This window comes from Oncorhynchus mykiss, chromosome 16 (assembly GCF_057628025.1).
Source record: "Oncorhynchus mykiss isolate SJ-2025 chromosome 16, ASM5762802v1, whole genome shotgun sequence".
Lineage (NCBI taxonomy): Eukaryota > Metazoa > Chordata > Actinopteri > Salmoniformes > Salmonidae > Oncorhynchus > Oncorhynchus mykiss.
In genome coordinates, this window is record NC_143037.1 from 72,301,616 (window position 1) to 72,323,662 (window position 22,047).

The 22,047-nt window shown below is 42.8% G+C and overlaps 1 protein-coding gene across 1 annotated transcript in view; it reads right to left on the bottom strand.

Annotated features, from left to right (window-relative positions):
* Window positions 1-19,938, bottom strand: part of LOC110491170 (neurotensin receptor type 1-like) — a 38,431-nt gene extending 18,493 nt beyond the window's left edge. Inside the window, exon 1 of the mRNA XM_036947667.2 lies at window positions 19,082-19,938. Coding sequence (XP_036803562.1) covers window positions 19,082-19,774 — 693 coding nt within the window. The 5' untranslated portion in view covers window positions 19,775-19,938. The remainder of the gene's footprint in view (window positions 1-19,081) is intronic.
* Window positions 19,939-22,047: the final 2,109 nt, after the last annotated feature.

Below are 22,047 nucleotides of genomic sequence, written 5' to 3' on the forward strand. Positions count from 1 at the left end.
ACAGTAAATGTCAAGAGATTTACAGTACATGTCAAGAGATTTACATTATATGTCAAGAGATTTACAGTATATGTCAAGAGATTTACAGTAAATGTCAAGAGATTTACAGTATATGTCAAGATATTTTTAAAACATGATGCAGAAGCAATACGTTTGAGTTCCTGCATGAATCCAACTAACCTTAATCTTTGGTCACATACCCTGGGTCCGTACTCATTCTGTATCCATATTGAGAAATACATTAGTGGATCTAATTTTGAATTAGCATACTTTGGCATCTATTCCTGTAATTCCATCGAACAAAACTGATTGGTGTGAACAAGAGGGATGTTTATTGGAAAACACAGGAGGCAAAAAGCAGTATGGGTTTTTGTAAACACTTGTTAAATTTCGAATCCTAAATTACTTTATCAGTGGAGGCTGGTGGGAGGAGCTATTGGAGCATGGGCTCATTGTATTGTTTTATATATGTTTAATACCGTTCCATTTATTCCATTCCAGCCATTGCACTGAGCCTGTCCTCCTACAGCTCCTCCCACCAGCCTCCTCTGGATCTTATATGATGTTTATTTAACATGAATGGAAGTAGGATCAGCCAGTAGATTGGAGTGGAGGGGTAGAAAAGGATATCTGATTCCTTGGCACTGGTCCCTAGGAGCTTGGGGTTTCTCTTTGCCCTGTTCTGCTCTCTTTCTCTTAGACAGATGACTGGAGATTAGGTGGTTGATCTGTCTGTCAGGAACATTTTTGGAACAGCTTCCCCCCCTTTTGAAAATCTGACCGGGGCAGGAAAATGCGTTGGGAAAACGTGAGTCGTCTGATTGCATGGCCCTAACGAGGCTAAGCTGGAACAGGCAATTAGAGCAGACAAGCCCTTAACGAGCTGCAGTCAGCCAGTCAGCCAGCCAGCCAGCCAGTCAGCCAGCCAGCCAGCCAGCCAGCCAGAGCCACTTTCAACCTCAGCTTTCATTGATTAGAGCTTTTTAATGATTTTTTTTGCTCTGAACTTGCACCATTTCTTGATGTAAGAGAGAGAGATAAATATATAAGGCTTTTAAAATGTTGCTGGGATGATCTGTTGCATGTATTGAGAATACCATGTTATTAGTCCTCTGTGGTCCGTAGTGTTGGCAAACCTTTAAAAGTGAAAATCCACAACAACAACAAAAATACATACTTTGTTGTATTTTTACTGTTGATACAGTCGCAGAATGTTTTACATGTCAGCAGTCATGTTTTCAAGTTATTGAACCTTCAAGAAGCAACGTTTCTCTATCCACATCTCTGTTTCCTCTCTATTCCCATGAAGTTCAATGACAAATGATTTATTTTTAATGAACGGCAAAAGGCTCTGTGTCTTTACGCGTACAGGGACGCCGCAGGACATATCAAACACCATTTTGTTCTGTTCAAAAGTACAATGTGGGGAAATAGCATGATTTCCAACAGCAGTATTGGCTGTGGCTCTGATGATGACTGGTCCTGGCAGTCGTTTTCTTCCCCTATGTGTCAGCGCTCCTGCGCGTGAACCAAACACAGACACCGTTGAACATGTTTCTCTTTAATTAACAGGTTTTTTGTTGGTATGTCTCTTTTCATAATTTCTGCAGCCATAACATTTCACAGTCCTTAACCCTCTTGTTCTCTACCAATTCCCTCACTGTGGCCACTGTGTGAGCCTCCCTCAGTTGGGCTGAGTAATTAAAGTTGTCCGCTTCGACCACCCACCTAAGCCAATTTGAGTTTTTTTCTGCCCACAGACCCCATCCAGACATCAGGATATGAAAACACTAGTAATGAATTCCCCTTGAAATTCCCACTCTTTATTTCTTAGCAATCTGAGTGAAATGATGTAATGTATGATGTGAAACCCACTAAATCATGTAGCTACAGTAGAGCATTATTACATAACCAAGTGTGTTTCCATGTTTTGGAATGGCTAAGGGACATCGCATTAGACTCACAGTATGAGAGGAAATGGTCATTTAAATGTGCCTGACCCACCCTTACCAGAACAGTCCGCTGTGACAAAGACTTCCAAATCAGATTATTCTGTGGAAAGCAAGGTGATCGGAGTTTGTTCTCCGGTAGAGTCATCCAAAGACTAACCGATGCCTCTTTGCTTGGAACTCAGCATTAAAGGGAGATGAATTAGGGGTAAAGCCCTACAACAAACTAGCTAGCGGTCTGTACTTGTACATCGAGATGCCTGGCGCTACAGAAACAGGAGATCCTCCTGCCTGCCTTATGGGCCATTCTGGGTTTACAGTACACACTGTGACTCACTGGGACCACAGGTTGATGTGACCTGTCAGTAGGCTGTGACTCACTGGGACCACAGGTTGACGTGAACGGTCAGTAGGCTGTGACTCACTGTGACCACAGGTTGACGTGACCTGTCAGTAGGCTGTGACTCACTGTGACCACAGGTTGACGTGACCTGTCAGTAGGCTGTGACTCACTGTGACCACAGGTTGACGTGAACGGTCAAGAGGCTGTGACTCACTGGGACCACAGGTTGACGTGACCTGTCAGTAGGCTGTGACTCACTGGGACCACAGGTTGACGTGAACGGTCAGTAGGCTGTGACTCACTGGGACCACAGGTTGACGTGACCTGTCAGTAGGCTGTGACTCACTGTGACCACAGGTTGACGTGAACGGTCAGTAGGCTGTGACTCACTGTGACCACAGGTTGATGTGACCTGTCAGTAGGCTGTGACTCACTGGGACCACAGGTTGCAGTAGGCTGTGACTCACTGTGACCACAGGTTGACGTGACCTGTCAGTAGGCTGTGACTCACTGTGACCACAGGTTGACGTGACCTGTCAGTAGGCTGTGACTCACTGTGACCACAGGTTGACGTGAACGGTCAGTAGGCTGTGACTCACTGTGACCACAGGTTGACGTGAACGGTCAGTAGGCTGTGACTCACTGTGACCACAGGTTGACGTGACCTGTCAGTAGGCTGTGACTCACTGTGACCACAGGTTGACGTGACCTGTCAGTAGGCTGTGACTCACTGTGACCACAGGTTGACGTGACCTGTCAGTAGGCTGTGACTCACTGTGACCACAGGTTGACGTGACCTGTCAGTAGGCTGTGACTCACTGTGACCACAGGTTGACGTGAACGGTCAGTAGGCTGTGACTCACTGGGACCACAGGTTGACGTGACCTGTCAGTAGGCTGTGACTCACTGTGACCACAGGTTGACGTGAACGGTCAGTAGGCTGTGACTCACTGTGACCACAGGTTGATGTGACCTGTCAGTAGGCTGTGACTCACTGGGACCACAGGTTGACGTGAACGGTCAGTAGGCTGTGACTCACTGTGACCACAGGTTGACGTGACCTGTCAGTAGGCTGTGACTCACTGTGACCACAGGTTGACGTGACCTGTCAGTAGGCTGTGACTCACTGTGACCACAGGTTGACGTGAACGGTCAGTAGGCTGTGACTCACTGTGACCACAGGTTGACGTGAACGGTCAGTAGGCTGTGACTCACTGTGACCACAGGTTGACGTGACCTGTCAGTAGGCTGTGACTCACTGTGACCACAGGTTGACGTGACCTGTCAGTAGGCTGTGACTCACTGTGACCACAGGTTGACGTGACCTGTCAGTAGGCTGTGACTCACTGTGACCACAGGTTGACGTGACCTGTCAGTAGGCTGTGACTCACTGTGACCACAGGTTGACGTGACCTGTCAGTAGGCTGTGACTCACTGTGACCACAGGTTGACGTGAACGGTCAGTAGGCTGTGACTCACTGGGACCACAGGTTGACGTGAACGGTCAAGAGGCTGTTGCAGATGTGATTCATCCATCTTAAACCAGCCGCAGTATCGGTACAAAAGAACTACCTGTATTAAATAACTATCGGTATAAAAAACCTGCATGAAAGAACTACTGAAGGACAGCATTCTGGATGACAAATCTCCATTTGGATTCAATTATGTGAGGCAATGCTTGCAAAGCATTCTCTGAATTGGATCGGTGACTAGACGTTGAATATGAATAGGCACACTGCTTTGTATCTTTCATGAGGGGACCACGGTTTCAAACAGAAGGATGGGTGTACACCAGTGCCTCATGAGACTACCGCTTAACATGGCAGGTTTAAAGTGTTCTCCTTAAATCATTTCATAAACAACTGAATTACCTTTTAGTTGCTAGTCTAATCTCTATTTCAGCTACATTACACAACAGGCTCATGGTTAATAACAGTAGATGTTCTATGGCAGACAACAGTACTACTAATGGAAGAAGAACACAGAGCTGGTGAAGTAGAAGTCAAGATATTTTTTTGCCGTCCTTCCATTGTGACATGAAAAATAGTTCTTATGTGAGCAATCACCATGGTTACGTGATTTTTGGTCTCTCCGTTTCCTCTCCTTCTATCTCTGCCTCCATCTCTTTCTTTCAGTGCACTTCATATCCCTCTGCAAGTAATACTGACAACCTGGTAGTGTACTTTTGAGGAACAGTACCAATCTGGAACCAATTTCATTGGAATGATAGAAAATAGGATTAAATTAAAAGTGAAAGTTCCATCATCATTCTCCCTCCACTCCCACCGTAAAGATTTTTCCCTCTTCCCTTTCTCAGATAATGACAAAATATCTTCAAACACAAAACTATCCTTCACCTTTTCCATCTTCTGCCTCCTTATTTTTCAGTGGCAAAATAAGTTTCAGGTCTGAAGCCTAAGACTTGTCTCTCTGAAGCACTTTGTTTCCCTAGATCAGTGACGTTCGTCTGAAGAAGTGGACCAAGATGCAGCGTGGGGTAGGTTAATCATATTCTTTAATGATAACCAGAAAAACAAGAAAGAGAGAACCAGCCTCATAGGGCTCAACAGCAACAATTCAAGGACAAGATCCCACAACATAGGTGGGGAAAAAAGGCTACCTAAGTATGATTCCCAAACAGAGACAACGATAGACAGCTGCCTCTGATTGGGAACCACACTCGGCCAAACACAAAGAAATACAAAACATAGAATGCCCACCCCAGATCACACCCTGACCTAACAAAATAGAGAAATAAAATGGCTCTCTTAGGTCAGGGCGTGACAAGATCTTGATCTAGATGTTGATGGTCCTCTTTCATCTCTCAGGATCTCTCTCTTTCTATCTCTTCCTGGTGAATGGACAGAGCAAAGGGAATCAACAGGACAGCGCTCTGAGCCATAATATATTGATGAGCCTCGAGGTTTTCTTATTTTAATCTAAAACAACTCACTAGCATTGTACCAGGATATATGTTATATTTCTCCACTGTGGGATAGAACATTTCACACACACCAACAACAACAAAAATACCTCTTCCCGTTTGCCCTATAGACGGTCTAGGTCAGTGCTTTTAGAAGTAATTCATACCTCTTCCCGTTTGCCCTATAGACGGTCTAGGTCAGTGCTTTCAGAAGTAATTCATACCTCTTCCCGTTTGCCCTATAGACGGTCTAGGTCAGTGCTTTTAGAAGGAATTCATACCTCTTCCCGTTTGCCCTATAGACGGTCTAGGTCAGTGCTTTTAGAAGGAATTCATACCTCTTCCCGTTTGCCCTATAGACGGTCTAGGTCAGTGCTTTTAGAAGGAATTCATACCTCTTCCCGTTTGCCCTATAGACGGTCTAGGTCAGTGCTTTTAGAAGGAATTCATACCTCTTCCCGTTTGCCCTATAGACGGTCTAGGTCAGTGCTTTTAGAAGGAATTCATACCTCTTCCCGTTTGCCCTATAGACGGTCTAGGTCAGTGCTTTTAGAAGGAATTCATACCTCTTCCCGTTTGCCCTATAGACGGTCTAGGTCAGTGCTTTTAGAAGGAATTCATACCTCTTCCCGTTTGCCCTATAGACGGTCTAGGTCAGTGCTTTCAGGAAGTATTTATACCTCTTGACTTTTTCCACATGTTGTTGTGTTACAGCCTGAATTTAAAATGGATTACATTTAGATTTGTTTTGGTCACTGGCCTACACACAATACTCCATAATGACATCACAATACCCCATAATGACATCACAATACCCCATAATGACATCACAATACCCCATCATGTCAAAGTGGAATTATGTTTTTAATTACAAATGAAAAGCTGAAATGTCTTGATTCAACAAGTATCAACAACCTTGTTATGCCAAGCCTAAATTAGTTCAGGAGGATACATTTACAGACACACCTGGGAGAGAATTTACTTTTAGACTGAAAAAAAAGGCAAGCATAAAAGGTGATTAGGTTGCATTGGGAACACAGTAGCCTTTACAAATTCCTGGCGCCATATTTTGGATTCAAATTCTCAAAACATGAGAAATTCTCTTTCTTCTTTTTTCATCTTCCTGAGCCTGAGTATTGGGTGAAAGGGGAGGGGGAGGGGTGGATGGAGGAGTCATCTAACCACCAGCTAGCCAGCCTGGTGGGCTAGGAGCCAGTGTCCAGACCTCAGCACAGGCTCTCTCTCCGGGGGAGTGGAGCCAGGAGCGCATATCAACAGGCCAGAGAGCCAAAGAGGCATCTGTCTCCATCCTCCCTGTTTCTGTGCTATTTCTTAACAGGGGCTGTCCCCTGACATGCAGGGTTGACAGAATCTCCCAGCTGCAACCTCTCTCCTCTGTGACATATGTAAAGGGGATCTAGGCATTGGCAAACACTTAATCTCTCGTGGATTTTTACATAAACATAAATTGTAATCAAGAGTCAAACAAAATTAAGGCAGATTTAAATTCTGGATTAACCCGAGATTAGCCAACCCTAATGCTAGGTTCTGAATGGAAGTGGGATTGTCATGGTAGAGGAATTGGCATGGAAGTGGGATTGGTGTGGTATGGTAGTGGGATTGGCAAAGTATTGGGATTGACATGGTTGTGGGATTATTATGGTTGCGGGATTGACATGGTAGTGGGATTGACATGGTAGTGGAATTGACATGGTTGTGGGATTGACATGGTTGTGGGATTGACATGGTTGTGGGATTGACATGTTTTTGGGATTAACATGGTTGTGGGATTATTATGGTTGTGGGATTGACATGGTTGTGGGATTGACATGGTTGTGGGATTGACATGGTTGTGGGATTGACATGGTTGTGGGATTGACATGGTCGTGGGATTATTATGGTCGTGGGATTATTATGGTTGTGGGATTGACATGGTTGTGGGATTGACATGGTTGTGGGATTGACATGGTCGTGGGAGTGACATGATATGTTTGTGTATCTCATATGTTGGTGAAGAGACAGATGGATTTCAACATGATGAATTGAAAACTAGAACCTTACCTCAATCATGATTTATTAAAATCTATCTATCTAATCTCTGGTGATAAAACAGGATGTTTGGCCATGTCAATCTAATCTCTGGTGATAAAACAGGATGTTTGGCCAAGTCAATCTAATCTCTGGTGATAAAACAGGATGTTTGGCCATGTCAATCTAATCTCTGGTGATAAAACAGGATGTTTGGCCATGTAAATCTAATCTCTGGTGATAAAACAGGATGTTTGGCCAAGTCGATCTAATCTCTGGTGATGAAGCAGGATGTTTGGCCAAGTCAATCTAATATTAGGTGATAGCACAGGATGTTTGGCCAACTCACAGCAACAGTAACACTATAGACTGTGTTTAGCCAATTCTCACCTTTTTTTTCTCACTCATTTTGTCTTATGACCAATCAGATCAGCTCTTTTGCCCATAATTGGGCAAAATATCAGAATTGGGCTGCCACTTGTAAACACAGCGAGATACTTTCAGGGTTCAAGTCAAGCCTTGGCTGAGTGTGTGAGCGGTAACTGGTAGATGCATGCTGTGCCACCGTCCTGTCGTCAATCATGAGTGTTGTTTCCTGGTGGCTTCACAGGAAGTTGAGGTGGTCGGGAACTATTTCACACAGCATGGAGTCTCCAGAAATACAACCAGAGTGTTCCCTGCTCTGCGGACACCACTCAGCTTAGTCCCAGAGTTCCCTGTTATTCTGTTGTGCTCTATGCCAAGTACTATGTAATACTGAGCACATCCCACACGCACGCACGCCCACACACACACGCATGCAGGCACACACACACACATATGCACGCATCCACGCGCCAACACAGATACACACATACACTCTACACCTATCGACAGGGGACGGCATACAATGTAGAGGGCTAAATTCCCATGTTTCCTACACACTCAACAACATCTGTGGACTCTAGTAGAGAATCTCTCTCTCTCTCTCTCTCTCTCTCTCTCTCTATCTCTCTCTCTGTAGTGGTCAAACTGGTGGGATGAAGTGTTATGAGACAGTGTGCTACGGAACAGCAGGAAGTCAAACTGAAAGGTAAACAGGTTTTAACAGTCCAGCTGCTTCTGAAATGGGAGTCTACTTATAAATCTCTGGCACAAGCACACACACACTAATACACCAACATACATTAACACAATACACACAATACACACACTACACACACTAATACACCAACATACATTAACACAATACACACACTACACACACTACACACACTAATACACCAACATACATTAACACACTACACACACTACACACACTACACACACTACACACATCAACATACATTAACAGGGGGATAGGAGGAGGAGGAAGGGGAGAATGAGGAGGAGGAGAAAAAGGAGGAGGAGGAGGAGGAGAAGGAGGTAGTGGAGAGGAGGGGGAACATCTTCAGCCTTGGAATGAAATGATGTAAGAAATGGGCACGTTGTACTGTGGTGCTCTATGCCAAATACTATGTAATACTGCACACACACAGCTAGTGTAGTTGTGGTGACCCCTCAAAATAAAATTAGCAAAGACATACAGTATGTGGCTGCCTTCCATGTAAGAGGAGGGGGAGGAGAAGGAGGAGAAGGAGAGGAGGAGGAGGGGGAGGGGGAGGGGGAGGTGAAGGAGGAGGAGGAGGAGAAGGAGAGGAGGAGGAGGGGGAGGAGGAGGAGAAGGAGGAGGAGGAGGAGAAGGAGGAGGAGAAGGGGGAGGAGGAGTAGGTGGTGGAGGAGAAGGAGAGTAGGAGAGGAAGAGGAGGTGGTGGGGATGAGGAGAGGAGGAGGAGGAGGAAGAGGAGTAGAGGAGGAGGAGGTGGTGGATAGGAGAGGAGGAGGAGGAGGAGGAGGAGGAGGAGGAGGAGGAGGAGGAGGAGGTGGTGGATAGGAGGAGAGGAGGGGGAGTAGGAGAGGAGGAGGAGGAGGTGGTTGAGAGGAGGAGGTGGAGAGGAGGAGGGGAGGGGTGGAGGAGGAGGAGGTGGTGGAGAGGAGTAGGTGGAGAGGAGAGGAGGAGGGGAGGGGTGGAGGAGGAGGAGGTAGTGGAGAGGAGGGGGAACATCTTCAGCCTTGGAATTAAATGATGTAAGAAATGGGCATGTTGTACTGTGGTGCTCTATGCCAAATACTATGTAATACTGCACACACACACACACACACACACACACACACACACACACACACACGGCTGTGTGCAATTCTCAGAATGATGGTAAGATCTGTGGAAGCACATCCATCTAGATTACGTGGCAACACCAACAAGCTCTGAGCTCCACCTCGCTACACCGTTCACTCTGTGGAAATATGGGACTAAGAGCTACAACAGCAACAGCACCCCTAGGAGACATGATTGTTGTCTGTACCAGTTTGATCTCAGCCTTCGTGTGTGACAGCGATGCGTGAGGATAGAAGTGGATGGGGTGGGGATTGTAAGGAGGGACAAGATCAGATTTGCTTTATTGTCCATGAACTTAGACAGAACAGAAATGTGTCTTTATACACAACCCAACCCCCTGACACACAGAGAGAGAGAGAGAGCGGCGGGAAGCAACAGGTCAGCTGCAGTGCCGAGCACCTGGAGCAATTATACGTTGTTAATTGCCACAATGGCAGGCATTGGGGATAATGCCAGCAACTTTCCACACCAGATTTTCTCGTCTGGGCTGGGATTCGAACCGTCAAAAATCCTGGTTGCTGGCCTGCTACCACAATATGTTTCCACATACAACTGCAACAGTTGAGTGGGGAACTCAAACAAAAATGTTCTCATTATTGGGTATTCATCTCTCAGTCTTAGTCTGTATCTCTCTCGTCCTCCTCTCTGCTTCTCTCTCGTCCTCCTCTCTCGTCCCCCTCTCTCTCTCTCTCCTTCTCTCGCTCCCACTCTCTGCTTCTCTCTCTCTCCTTCTCTCTCTCCCCCTCTCTGCTTCTCTCTCTCCCCCTCTCTGCTTCTCTCTCTCCCCCTCTCTGCTTCTCTCTCTTCCCCCCTCTCTCCCCCTCTCTGCTTCTCTCTTCCCCCTCTCTCCCACTCTCTGCTTCTCTCTCTTCCCCCTATCTGCTTCTCTCTCTCCCCTATCTCTCCCCCTCTCTCCCCCTCTCCATACCCCTCTCAGCTTCTCTCTCTCCCCCTCTCTACCCTCCTCTCTCTCTCCCCCTCTCTACTCTCCTCTCTCTCCCACTCTCTGCTTCTCTCTCTTCCCCGCTCTCTCTCCCCCTCTCTCTCTAGCAGAGCGGAAATCTTCCGAGAATTGTTTAATTCTTTGCGGCAAACAGTTCAGTATAACAAGCAGGAATGAGCACATAATTGTTTAATGGTTTAATGGTTTAATGGTTCAATGGTTCAATGGTTCAATGGTTTAATGGTTTAATGGTTCAATGGTTTAATGGTTTAATGGTTTGATGGTTCAATGGCTTAATGGTTTAATGGTTTAATGGTTCAATGGTTTAATGGTTTAATGGTTTGATGGTTCAATGGTTTAATGGTTTAATGGTTTGATGGTTCAATGGTTTAATGGTTTAATGGTTTAATGGCTCAATGGTTTAATGGTTCAATGGTTTAATGGTTTGATGGTTCAATGGTTTAATGGTTTGATGGTTCAATGGTTTAATGGTTTAATGGTTTGATGGTTCAATGGTTTGATGGTTCAATGGCTTAATGGTTTAATGGTTTAATGGTTTAATGGTTCAATGGTTTAATGGTTTAATGGTTTGATGGTTCAATGGTTTAATGGTTTGATGGTTCAATGGTTTAATGGTTTAATGGTTTAATGGCTCAATGGTTTAATGGTTCAATGGTTTAATGGTTTAATGGTTTAATGGTTTAATGGTTTAATGGTTTGATGGTTCAATGGTTTAATGGTTCAATGGTTTAATGGTTTAATGGTTTAATGGTTTAATGGTTCAATGGTTTAATGGTTTAATGGTTTGATGGTTCAATGGCTTAATGGTTTAATGGTTTAATGGTTCAATGGTTTAATGGTTTAATGGTTTGATGGTTCAATGGTTTAATGGTTTGATGGTTCAATGGTTTAATGGTTTAATGGTTTAATGGCTCAATGGTTTAATGGTTCAATGGTTTAATGGTTTAATGGTTTAATGGTTTAATGGTTCAATGGTTTAATGGTTTAATGGTTTAATGGTTCAATGGTTTAATGGTTTAATGGTTTGATGGTTCAATGGCTTAATGGTTTAATGGTTTAATGGCTCAATGGTTTAATGGTTCAATGGTTTAATGGTTTAATGGTTTAATGGTTTAATGGTTTAATGGTTCAATGGTTTAATGGTTTAATGGTTTAATGGTTTAATGGTTCAATGGTTTAATGGTTTAATGGTTTAATGGTTCAATGGTTTAATGGTTTAATGGTTTGATGGTTCAATGGCTTAATGGTTTAATGGTTTAATGGTTTAATGGCTCAATGGTTTAATGGTTCAATGGTTTAATGGTTTAATGGTTTAATGGTTTAATGGTTCAATGGTTTAATGGTTTAATGGCTTAATGGTTTAATGGTTTAATGGTTCAATGGTTTAATGGTTTAATGGTTTAATGGTTTAATGGTTTAATGGTTCAATGGTTTAATGGCTTAATGGTTTAATGGTTTAATGGTTCAATGGTTTAATGGTTTAATGGTTTGATGGTTCAATGGTTTAATGGTTTAATGGTTTGATGGTTCAATGGTTTAATGGTTTAATGGTTTAATGGCTCAATGGTTTAATGGTTTAATGGTTTAATGGTTCAATGGTTCAATTGTTTAATGGTATAATTGTATTGGGTGTATCTACTCACTGCCTGTATACAGTATGTATGTACGTCCAGAAAGATATATCCGTTGTTTTTGTTATTTTAGTTTTACTCTGCCTGCAAACACGCTGGATGATTCAGAATCCAATGAAGAGCTTGAATTGATTCATTCACGTAGAGAGATACGAGCTCAAAGAAACATGGCACAGGTTTCAGAGGATTCAAGCACTGTTTAGGACAACAAACACAATCAACAAAACAAACCCAAAGCCAAGTCGGCCAATCGGTGTCAACGATGGCACCAAAAACCATCACCAAGCCCCAAGAGGGCACACGTGAAAAGTGGGGAGAGGTTCACGGATATAGATGTGGACTTGTTGAAATCCATCAATGAAAGGCTTGCCAAACTTGATATCTTGGATATACTACGAGAGGACGTCAATGCATTACGTGCCAGTCTACAATTCAGCCAATATCAGATTGATGATCTGAGGAAAGAGAAACACGGAGCTGAAAGGTGCTGTAGACTCTATTTGCTGGCAAAGTGGTTCAAAGGGAGAACAAACAACTTAAAGAAACGTTGCTTGGATGTGCAGTGTTGATCAATGCGGGACAATCTCATCTTTTCAGGGATACCGGAGGATGACAACAGTAGAGGCTGTGAGGACACTGTCCAATCTCATCTTTTCAGAGATACCGGAGGATAACAACAGTAGAGGCTGTGAGGACACTGTCCAATCTAATATGTTCAGGGATACCGGAGAATGACAACAGTAGAGGCTGTGAGGACACTGTCCAATCTCATCTTTTCAGAGATACCGGAGGATAACAACAGTAGAGGCTGTGAGGACACTGTCCAATCTCATCTTTTCAGAGATACCGGAGGATAACAACAGTAGAGGCTGTGAGGACACTGTCCAATCTCATCTTTTCAGAGATACCGGAGGATGACAACAGCAGAGGCTGTGAGGACACTGTCCAATCTCATCATTTCAGAGATACCGGAGAATGACAACAGTAGAGGCTGTGAGGACACTGTCCAATCTAATATGTTCAGAGATACCGGAGGATAACATCAGTAGAGGCTGTGAGGACACTGTCCAATCTAATAAGTTCAGGGATACCGGAGGATGACAACAGCAGAGGCTGTGAGGACACTGTCCAATCTCATCTTTTCAGAGATACCGGAGGATAACAACAGTAGAGGCTGTGAGGACACTGTCCAATCTAATATGTTCAGGGATACCGGAGGATAACAACAGCAGAGGCTGTGAGGACACTGTCCAATCTAATATGTTCAGGGATACCGGAGGATAACAACAGCAGAGGCTGTGAGGACACTGTCCAATCTAATATGTTCAGGGATACTGGAGGATAACAACAACAGAGGCTGTGAGGACACTGTCCAATCCAATATGTTCAGGGATACCGGAGGATAACAACAGCAGAGGCTGTGAGGACACTGTGCAATCTAATATGTCCAGGGATACTGGAGGATAACAACAACAGAGGCTGTGAGGACACTGTCCAATCCAATATGTTCAGGGATACCGGAGGATAACAACAGCAGAGGCTGTGAGGACACTGTGCAATCTAATATGTTCAGGGATACTGGAGGATAACAACAACAGAGGCTGTGAGGACACTGTCCAATCCAATATGTTCAGGGATACCGGAGGATAACAACAGCAGAGGCTGTGAGGACACTGTGCAATCTAATATGTTCAGGGATACCGGAGGATAACAACAGCAGAAGCTGTGAGGACACTGTCCAATCTAATATGTTCAGAGATACCGGAGGATAACAACAGCAGAGGCTGTGAGGACACTGTCCAATCTAATATGTTCAGGGATACCGGAGGATAACAACAGCAGAGGCTGTGAGGACACTGTGCAATCTAATATGTTCAGGGATACCGGAGGATGACAACAATAGAGGCTGTGAGGACACTGTCCAATCCAATATGTTCAGGGATACCGGAGGATAACAACAGCAGAGGCTGTGAGGACACTGTGCAATCTAATATGTTCAGGGATACCGGAGGATAACAACAGCAGAGGCTGTGAGGACACTGTCCAATCTAATATGTTCAGGGATACCGGAGGATAACAACAGCAGAGGCTGTGAGGACACTGTGCAATCTAATATGTTCAGGGATACCGGAGGATGACAACAATAGAGGCTGTGAGGACACTGTCCGAGACTTTAGGTCAACTCAGCGGAAACTGTCCACAGATGTCGTGAGTAATGTCACTTTCTCCAGAGTCTATAGAATGGGTAAGGCCTCTGGGAATAGGACACAGGGCTGTTATTGCATGTTTTGAACGTTTTAAGCAAAAGGAAATGGCGAAGAGCAGGGACTGAGAACTCTGAGACCCTACTTCCCCACGGAGATCAATGGAAGGAGACAAAAAAAACTGTATCTCATCATGAAAGAGAAGCGTTGCCTGAACCAACAAGGCTCTTTGGTGAAGAATAAACTTTACATCAACTGGCAACTGTACCAGGACTCTAGAGTAACTCCCTGGCTATTTGAAATCAACTGTATCAGGACTCTAGAGTAACTCCCTGGCTATTTGAAATCAACTGTATCAGGACTCTAGAGAAACTCCCTGGCTATTTTAATTTAATGTTCAAATCTGAGTTTGTGTTGTAGTGTATCATGACAACTTAAACTATTATGAATACATGCTCTATTGATCTCCACTATAATGAATATATGCTCTATTGATCTCCACTATAATGAATACATGCTCTACTGTTCTCCACTATAATGAATACATGCTCTATTGATGTCCACTATAATGAATACATGCTCTACTGATCTCCACTATAATGAATACATGCTCTACTGATCTCCACTATAATGAATACATGCTCTATTGATCTCCACTATAATGAATACATGCTCTATTAATCTCCACTATAATGAATACATGCTCTATTGATCTCCTCTTGATAAGGAAAGGGTTGCATATAGCTCAGGTTAATGGATGTAGCCTTCCTAACAAAATACATGAGGTTTTTAACTTGGTCAATAAATATAATATTGATATGTTAGCTTTAACCGAAACGCATTTGGATGCATCCGTAAATGATGGACACATGAACATTCATGGATATAGTCTACTGAGAAGGGACAGGAATCATAGATATAGTCTACTGAGAAGGGACAGGAATCATAGATATAGTCTACTGAGAAGGGACAGGAATCATAGATATAGTCTACTGAGAAGGGACAGGAATCATAGATATAGTCTACTGAGAAGGGACAGGAATCATAGATATAGTCTACTGAGAAGGGACAGGAATCATAGATATAGTCTACTGAGAAGGGACAGGAATCATAGATATAGTCTACTGAGAAGGGACAGGAATCATAGATATAGTCTACTGAGAAGGGACAGGAATCATAGATATAGTCTACTGAGAAGGGACAGGAATCATAGATATAGTCTACTGAGAAGGGACAGGAATCATAGATATAGTCTACTGAGAAGGGACAGGAATCATAGATATAGTCTACTGAGAAGGGACAGGAATCATAGATATAGTCTACTGAGAAGGGACAGGAATCATAGATATAGTCTACTGAGAAGGGACAGGAATCATAGATATAGTCTGAGAAGGGACAGGAATCATAGATATTGTCTACTGAGAAGGGACAGGAATAGGAATGGTGGGGGTGTAGCATTGTACATTCAGAATCACATACCTTTTAAGAGGAGGGATGGACCTTAAATGTACGTCAAATAGAGGCACTATGGGCTCAAGTGCATCTGCCTCAACCAGTACATCCACCTCACCAGGCAGCCATATTGGTTGGCTGTGTGTATAGACCTACTAGCTCTAAGGTGTCCTATCTGGATGACTTATGTACTGGGTTTGACCAGGCCACCGATATTAATAGAGATGCATTTATCTTGAGTGATTTTAATACAAATTGGAAAGATCATAACAATTCAAATATAACTAAATTAATGAGATATGCCGAGAGCTGTGGTTTGAAACAAATGATTAATGACATTACTAGATCATCAACCTAGTTGGGTCACCGTTCAGACACATGCATTGATCTGATCTTCTGTAATATACCATTGCAATGCTTAAAGGATATATCAATGAAAGTGGGCTGGACAGACCGTATAATATTGTGGCCATAACCATGAACACTAAGCTTCCCAAGAAATCCAGAAGGATTGTGGTCAAGATAAATTATATAAAACATTTAGTCATGAGCAATTTCAAAATGATTTGTCTGCTGTACCCTGAGAGCTGATTTATCGAGAGGATGATTTAAATCACGACACAAAAGGTTTTTATTGATTTGCTCACTGAGGTAATGGACCATCATGCCCCAGTGTAAAAGAATACAGTGGCAATAGTCTTAGCAGACAAATTTGAACAAGAAATTGATGAACAGAATTATAGCACACGACGTAAGTATGCCGTTAAAATAAATCGCAAGAAGAAAAAACAGCTTTTGTAAAAACAAAGATTTTATTGATTGTAAAAATGATTGTAAAAATGTATGGAATACAATGAAGGGCTTACTTGGTTAATCTATGTCACAATGCCCATCTAGTGTGGAGGTTAACGGAAGAACAATTACAAAACCAGCTGATATTGCCAATCATTGTGCTGATTTTTTTTTTTACAATGAAATTGAATTGATTGAGAGATAATGGAAACACCCATTCTTCCAAACAAGCTATTGTCCAATGGATTGATAGTCATGTAATGAGAGAGAGAAAAACAAAACTTCTCACTTCTCTTTTAGTCTATCATTGGTGTCAGTACAGGAGGTGTTAAACCTATTGAAGTCATTATCCGATGGTAAATCTACAGGTTATGAGCTCATGGGAAAACAAATGTACTTTGCTATGCTGCTTCCCCAGATTGCAGCTACACTGAAATACATATTTAATTGGTCACTGGAAAAGGGGAAAATTCCAAATGTATGGAAGCATGTGTCCAATCCCGAAAGACAGAAAATAACCCATTACTCCAGCCAATAGTCGACCAAGTAGTCTACTCCCTTCACCCAGTAATGTATTGGAAGGTATTGTGACTAGACAAATATGGTAGTATATGGAAAAGAATGATCTGATCACAGCCAATCAGCACGCTTATCACAAAAAACATTCCACTGTTTGATATGACTGACCAGTGGCTCAATGCTATGGATAATGGCAGGTTTGTAGGTGTAATATTTTTTTGATTTTAGTGCAGCATTTGATTAGGTGGATCATGAAATAATTTTGACAGAATTACTGCATTATGGGTTCATGGAGGCAGCATTGTATTGGGTACAGTCATATCTAACTGACAGGAAACAGTCCACCTATGTCATGGGTCGTTTTCTTCCCTTCATGTTTTAAACTGTGGAATACCGCAGGGCAGCTGCCTTGGGTCACTTCTTAACTTAATATATACCAACGATCTTCCTTACGCCTTTTCTGAATCTCAAGCTACTACATTCGCAGATGATACTACAATTTATACAGCAAGACAATCAGTTCCCCAAGCTTTACAAGTAGATCAGTGAGTGGAACAAATTTGTTTTGAACAGCAAGAAAACCAAGGTTTATGTTGGTCTGTTCCACCAGGAAAAGACCAACACAACATGGGATGCAATTGAGTATGGGGGGAGTAAAAATGTATGCAGTTGCAGATACCAGACTACTAGGGGTGCAGCTAGACAACTGCTTATCATGGTCATCTCAAATAACTCATAAAAGTATATAAAAAAAGCATGCTCAGAAGGATAGGTAAATATTTACTGGGAAAGATTATTTAGCAAACAACCCAAGCATTAATTGTGAGTCAGGTCATCTATTGTTCTGTGGTCTAGGGAAATGCAACAGCAAGTTAAATTAAACTAGGAGGCTACAGATTGAACAGAACAAAGTAGCAACTGCTGTTTGAAGGTGGAGATATAATTATTCTGTTGTAGTCATGCACAATGCTCTTGGGTGCTCATTGATCAACAAGATAATTGAAAAAAAACCATTCTCAATTTATTTCACAATGTACACCATTTAAAACGGCCAAACTCCATTCACAACAGTATTCAGGTGGTAAGAGACAGACATTCAGTCAACACCAGGAATAGATTGGCCACCATCTGTGTGTTATCCAGACAGAAAAGAGAAACAGGCAAAATAACATTTTGATCCAGAGCAATAAAGAAATGGAATAATGTATCTGAGAAACCCAGAAACATTTCAATATATACATCAAACAGAACTTTAGAACCATTTAAATATACTAAATGCAAAGGTTTTGCAGGACTATGGCAGATGGAGGAACCACTCTATCTCATAAGACTGTCAGAATGATTTATCTGGTCAATATGTCCGTTGTTTGTAACAGTGTGTAATATGTGAAAATGTGTTCGTATTATAAATTATATTTGAATGTTTAAGGACTCTTGGAAGATTAGTCCTAATGAGGACTAAGAGAGATCCTAATCAAATAAAAAATAATATCTTTCTCTCCCCCCCTCTCTCGCTCTGTGTGTGTGTGTGTGTGTGTGTGCGTGCGTGTGTATATATGTGTGCGTGTGTGTGTGTGTGTGTATGTGTGTGTGTGTGTGTGTCTGTGTGTGTGTATGTGTGTGTGTGTATGTCTGTGTGTGTCTGTGTGTGTGTATGTGTGTGTGTGTCTGTGTGTGTGTATGTGTGTGTGTGTGTGTGTGTGTGTGTGTGTGTGTGTGTGTGTGTGTGTGTGTGTGTGTGTGTGTGTGTGTGCAGTATTACATACAACATGCCCATTTCTTGAATTACTACATTCACAGTTAAAAATGCTGAAATGAAAAATTATTACTTAATTTAAACGAATAATAAATGTAATAATTTTTTTTCTTTCTGATTTGCATTAGTTGTATTTATTCACAGAGGAAGCTAATTGTCAACAGGAAGTGCTGGCACCTTCCCATAAAAGAAAGACAAGTAAATATTTCAGAAGGCTGTTATTTAGAGGTGAATGTACTGCCCAAGCCGCTCTTCAAATATTGGTTTGTAAAAATACCACCATTACTGATTGATGCCGAAGTCAGGAGGACTTTCAAACCCACCTGAATCACTATCTTCAATACGACAGGAGGCACGATGGTGGTGCATATCTTCTCCCGTTGGGGTCCATGATACTTCTGTCCCATGGTGAAGAGCATCGGAGAGGCCAGGAGAAACGAAGCCACCCACATCCCGCTGATCAGCTTTTTGGTGCGGCTGCAGGACATGATGCTCTTCGCCTTGAAAGGGTGGCATATCGCCATATAACGCTCGACGCTGAGGCTGGCGATGTTGAACGCCGTGGCATACGAGCAGGCATCCCGAATGAAATAGTAGCCTTTACAAACAACTCCTCCGAACGCCCAAGGATGATGGACCCAGATGAAATTATATAGCTCGACGGGCATGCTGAGGACTAGTATTAGCAGGTCGGAGACGGCGAGACTGGACAGGTGGTAGTGGACAGTGCTTTGGATATTCTGGAGGGACTTCTTGGTCACCAGGGTGTATAGCGTAACAGAGTTCCCTAAGCAGCCGACGGCAAAGAGCGCGATATAGATCACAGTGACCAGGACCTTAGAGTAGATGTTAGTGTTGACGTCCAATGAGTCCTCCTGATCGAGCTCCGATCCGTTGTCAAACAGAGAGTAGTTCTCCAGACGCAGAGAGTAGTTGTTCCCCCGAGTCAGAAGTTTCTGCGCCAGCGCGCGTAACTCTAGAATGTCGCGCCCTCTCTGTGTAAAATTCAGCTCCATATTGTGTAATGTCAATAACCTGTTTTTTTCTGCATCTGCAGAAACACCGCACTATATTAAAATCCCGTTGAGAAAACACGTGTAGTGTTTTCGCGTAAAAGCGGGAAGGGGAGAGTACGGGTTTGAGGCCAAGAGGAAAGTTGTGATGGTTTTATATCTGGCACAGGAGGAGGCGTGCTGGACTCGCAACCTTGAGCGATGACGGAGTGCCATTCAGTGATTGGTGTTTTCTCTTTGTTATAATCCATTGATATTTAACTTTGAATACCTAAAATAGACTCAATCTTCATAAACAGTGTCTTACCATTCCACGTAATAAAAGGTATACATGTATGTCTATAAATGATGACTGAAATATCTCGCTGGATGGATATATTTGAATGACTGAATGAAAATTAGAATGGTCGTTCCACGAAATGAGTGCCTTTTGCGTCTCTTTGATAAGTAGACATTGTGCATCATTGTTGCATTTTTAAAGCCTGTTATATTAAATGAAGTTCCATTTAATATAGACCACATGGAGAATTCAATAAATAAATGTTCTTTATATGAATAAAGGCTTGCTAATGCTCCAAAATTCAGCATTTTGATGTGCCCCTTCCGTCAAACATTTAAAAAAATAAATATTTATTTAACTTGTCAAGTCAGTTAATTAATTAAAAACAAATTCTTATTTACAACGACTGCCTACCACAGCCAAACCCAGACAACACTGAGCCAATTGTGCGCTGCCCTATGGTACTGTACTGTAGTGACACCTCTTGCACTGAGATTTACTGTCTTAGACCACTGTGCCACTCAGAAACTATGTGTCACTTCTAGGAATTCCCTTTGCCTAAAAACGTCTAAAATGGTCACCATTGTTGTAAAGTCCTAGTTATTTTGTTGCTTTGACAAAGTCGTTTCTGAACATTATTATTTGTATCATGTATCATGTGATTAGTGATTAATTTATGTCCGTCCCTCCTTTTTTAGGTCACTCCTGTTCTGTGAACTAAACACTTGTTTTAACATAGTGAAACTATTCCTTTTAAAAAAAAATAGAAATGAAAACGCAACATTGAACATCTACTAGTCAAATCATAGTGTAAACGCTGGTTAGCTGGTTCTAGTCTTTTGGACCATTTCTGGTGATCTGTGGTGGGAAACTGACTGCGTAGACTAGAGCATAACACACTGCATGTGCCAGCTCCTCTCTCTCACCCTGGGGTGGCTCAAATCCCCATTCTTATACACCACAAAGGTGCCCCTGGGAGCCACACACACACACACACACACACACACACACACACACACACACACACACACACCCTTTCCCCATAGTGTGTATCGAGGTTAAAAGTAAAAACTCTTCCAAAGCTGTAAACCGTAAACGACAGATTGAATTAAACATTGCACAGAGTGAGATGCCAGGTGCTAATGACCAAAACTCAATGGACAGAAAAGAATGTCGCCGCAGGACAGCCTCTGAAAGGTAATGGGACTTTAATGTTCTATCTGTTCCTGCTGCTGCTGCTGAGCCCACTGAGGCTGCCAAGTCTGAGGTTGCACACAGTTAATCACCTCAGGACGTTCGTTACACACTGTTAATCACCTCAGGACGTTACACACACAGTTAATCACCTCAGGACGTTACACACAGTTAATCACCTCAGGACGTTACACACAGTTAATCACCTCAGGACGTTACACACAGTTAATCACCTCAGGACATTACACACAGGTAATCACCTCAGGATGTTCGTTACACACAGTTAATCACCTCAGGACGTTACACACAGTTAATCACCTCAGGACGTTACACACAGTTAATCACCTCAGGACGTTCGTTACACACAGTTAATCACCTCAGGACGTTACACACAGTTAATCACCTCAGGACGTTCGTTACACACAGTTAATCACCTCAGGACGTTACACAAAGTTAATCACCTCAGGACGTTACACACAGTTAATCACCTCAGGACGTTACACACACAGTTAATCACCTCAGGACGTTCGTTACACAAAGTAATCACCTCAGGACGTTACACACACAGTTAATCACCTCAGGACGTTACACACACAGTTAATCACCTCAGGACATTACACACAGGTAATCACCTCAGGATGTTCGTTACACACAGTTAATCACCTCAGGACGTTACACACAGTTAATCACCTCAGGACGTTACACACAGTTAATCACCTCAGGACGTTCGTTACACACAGTTAATCACCTCAGGACGTTACACACAGTTAATCACCTCAGGACGTTCGTTACACACAGTTAA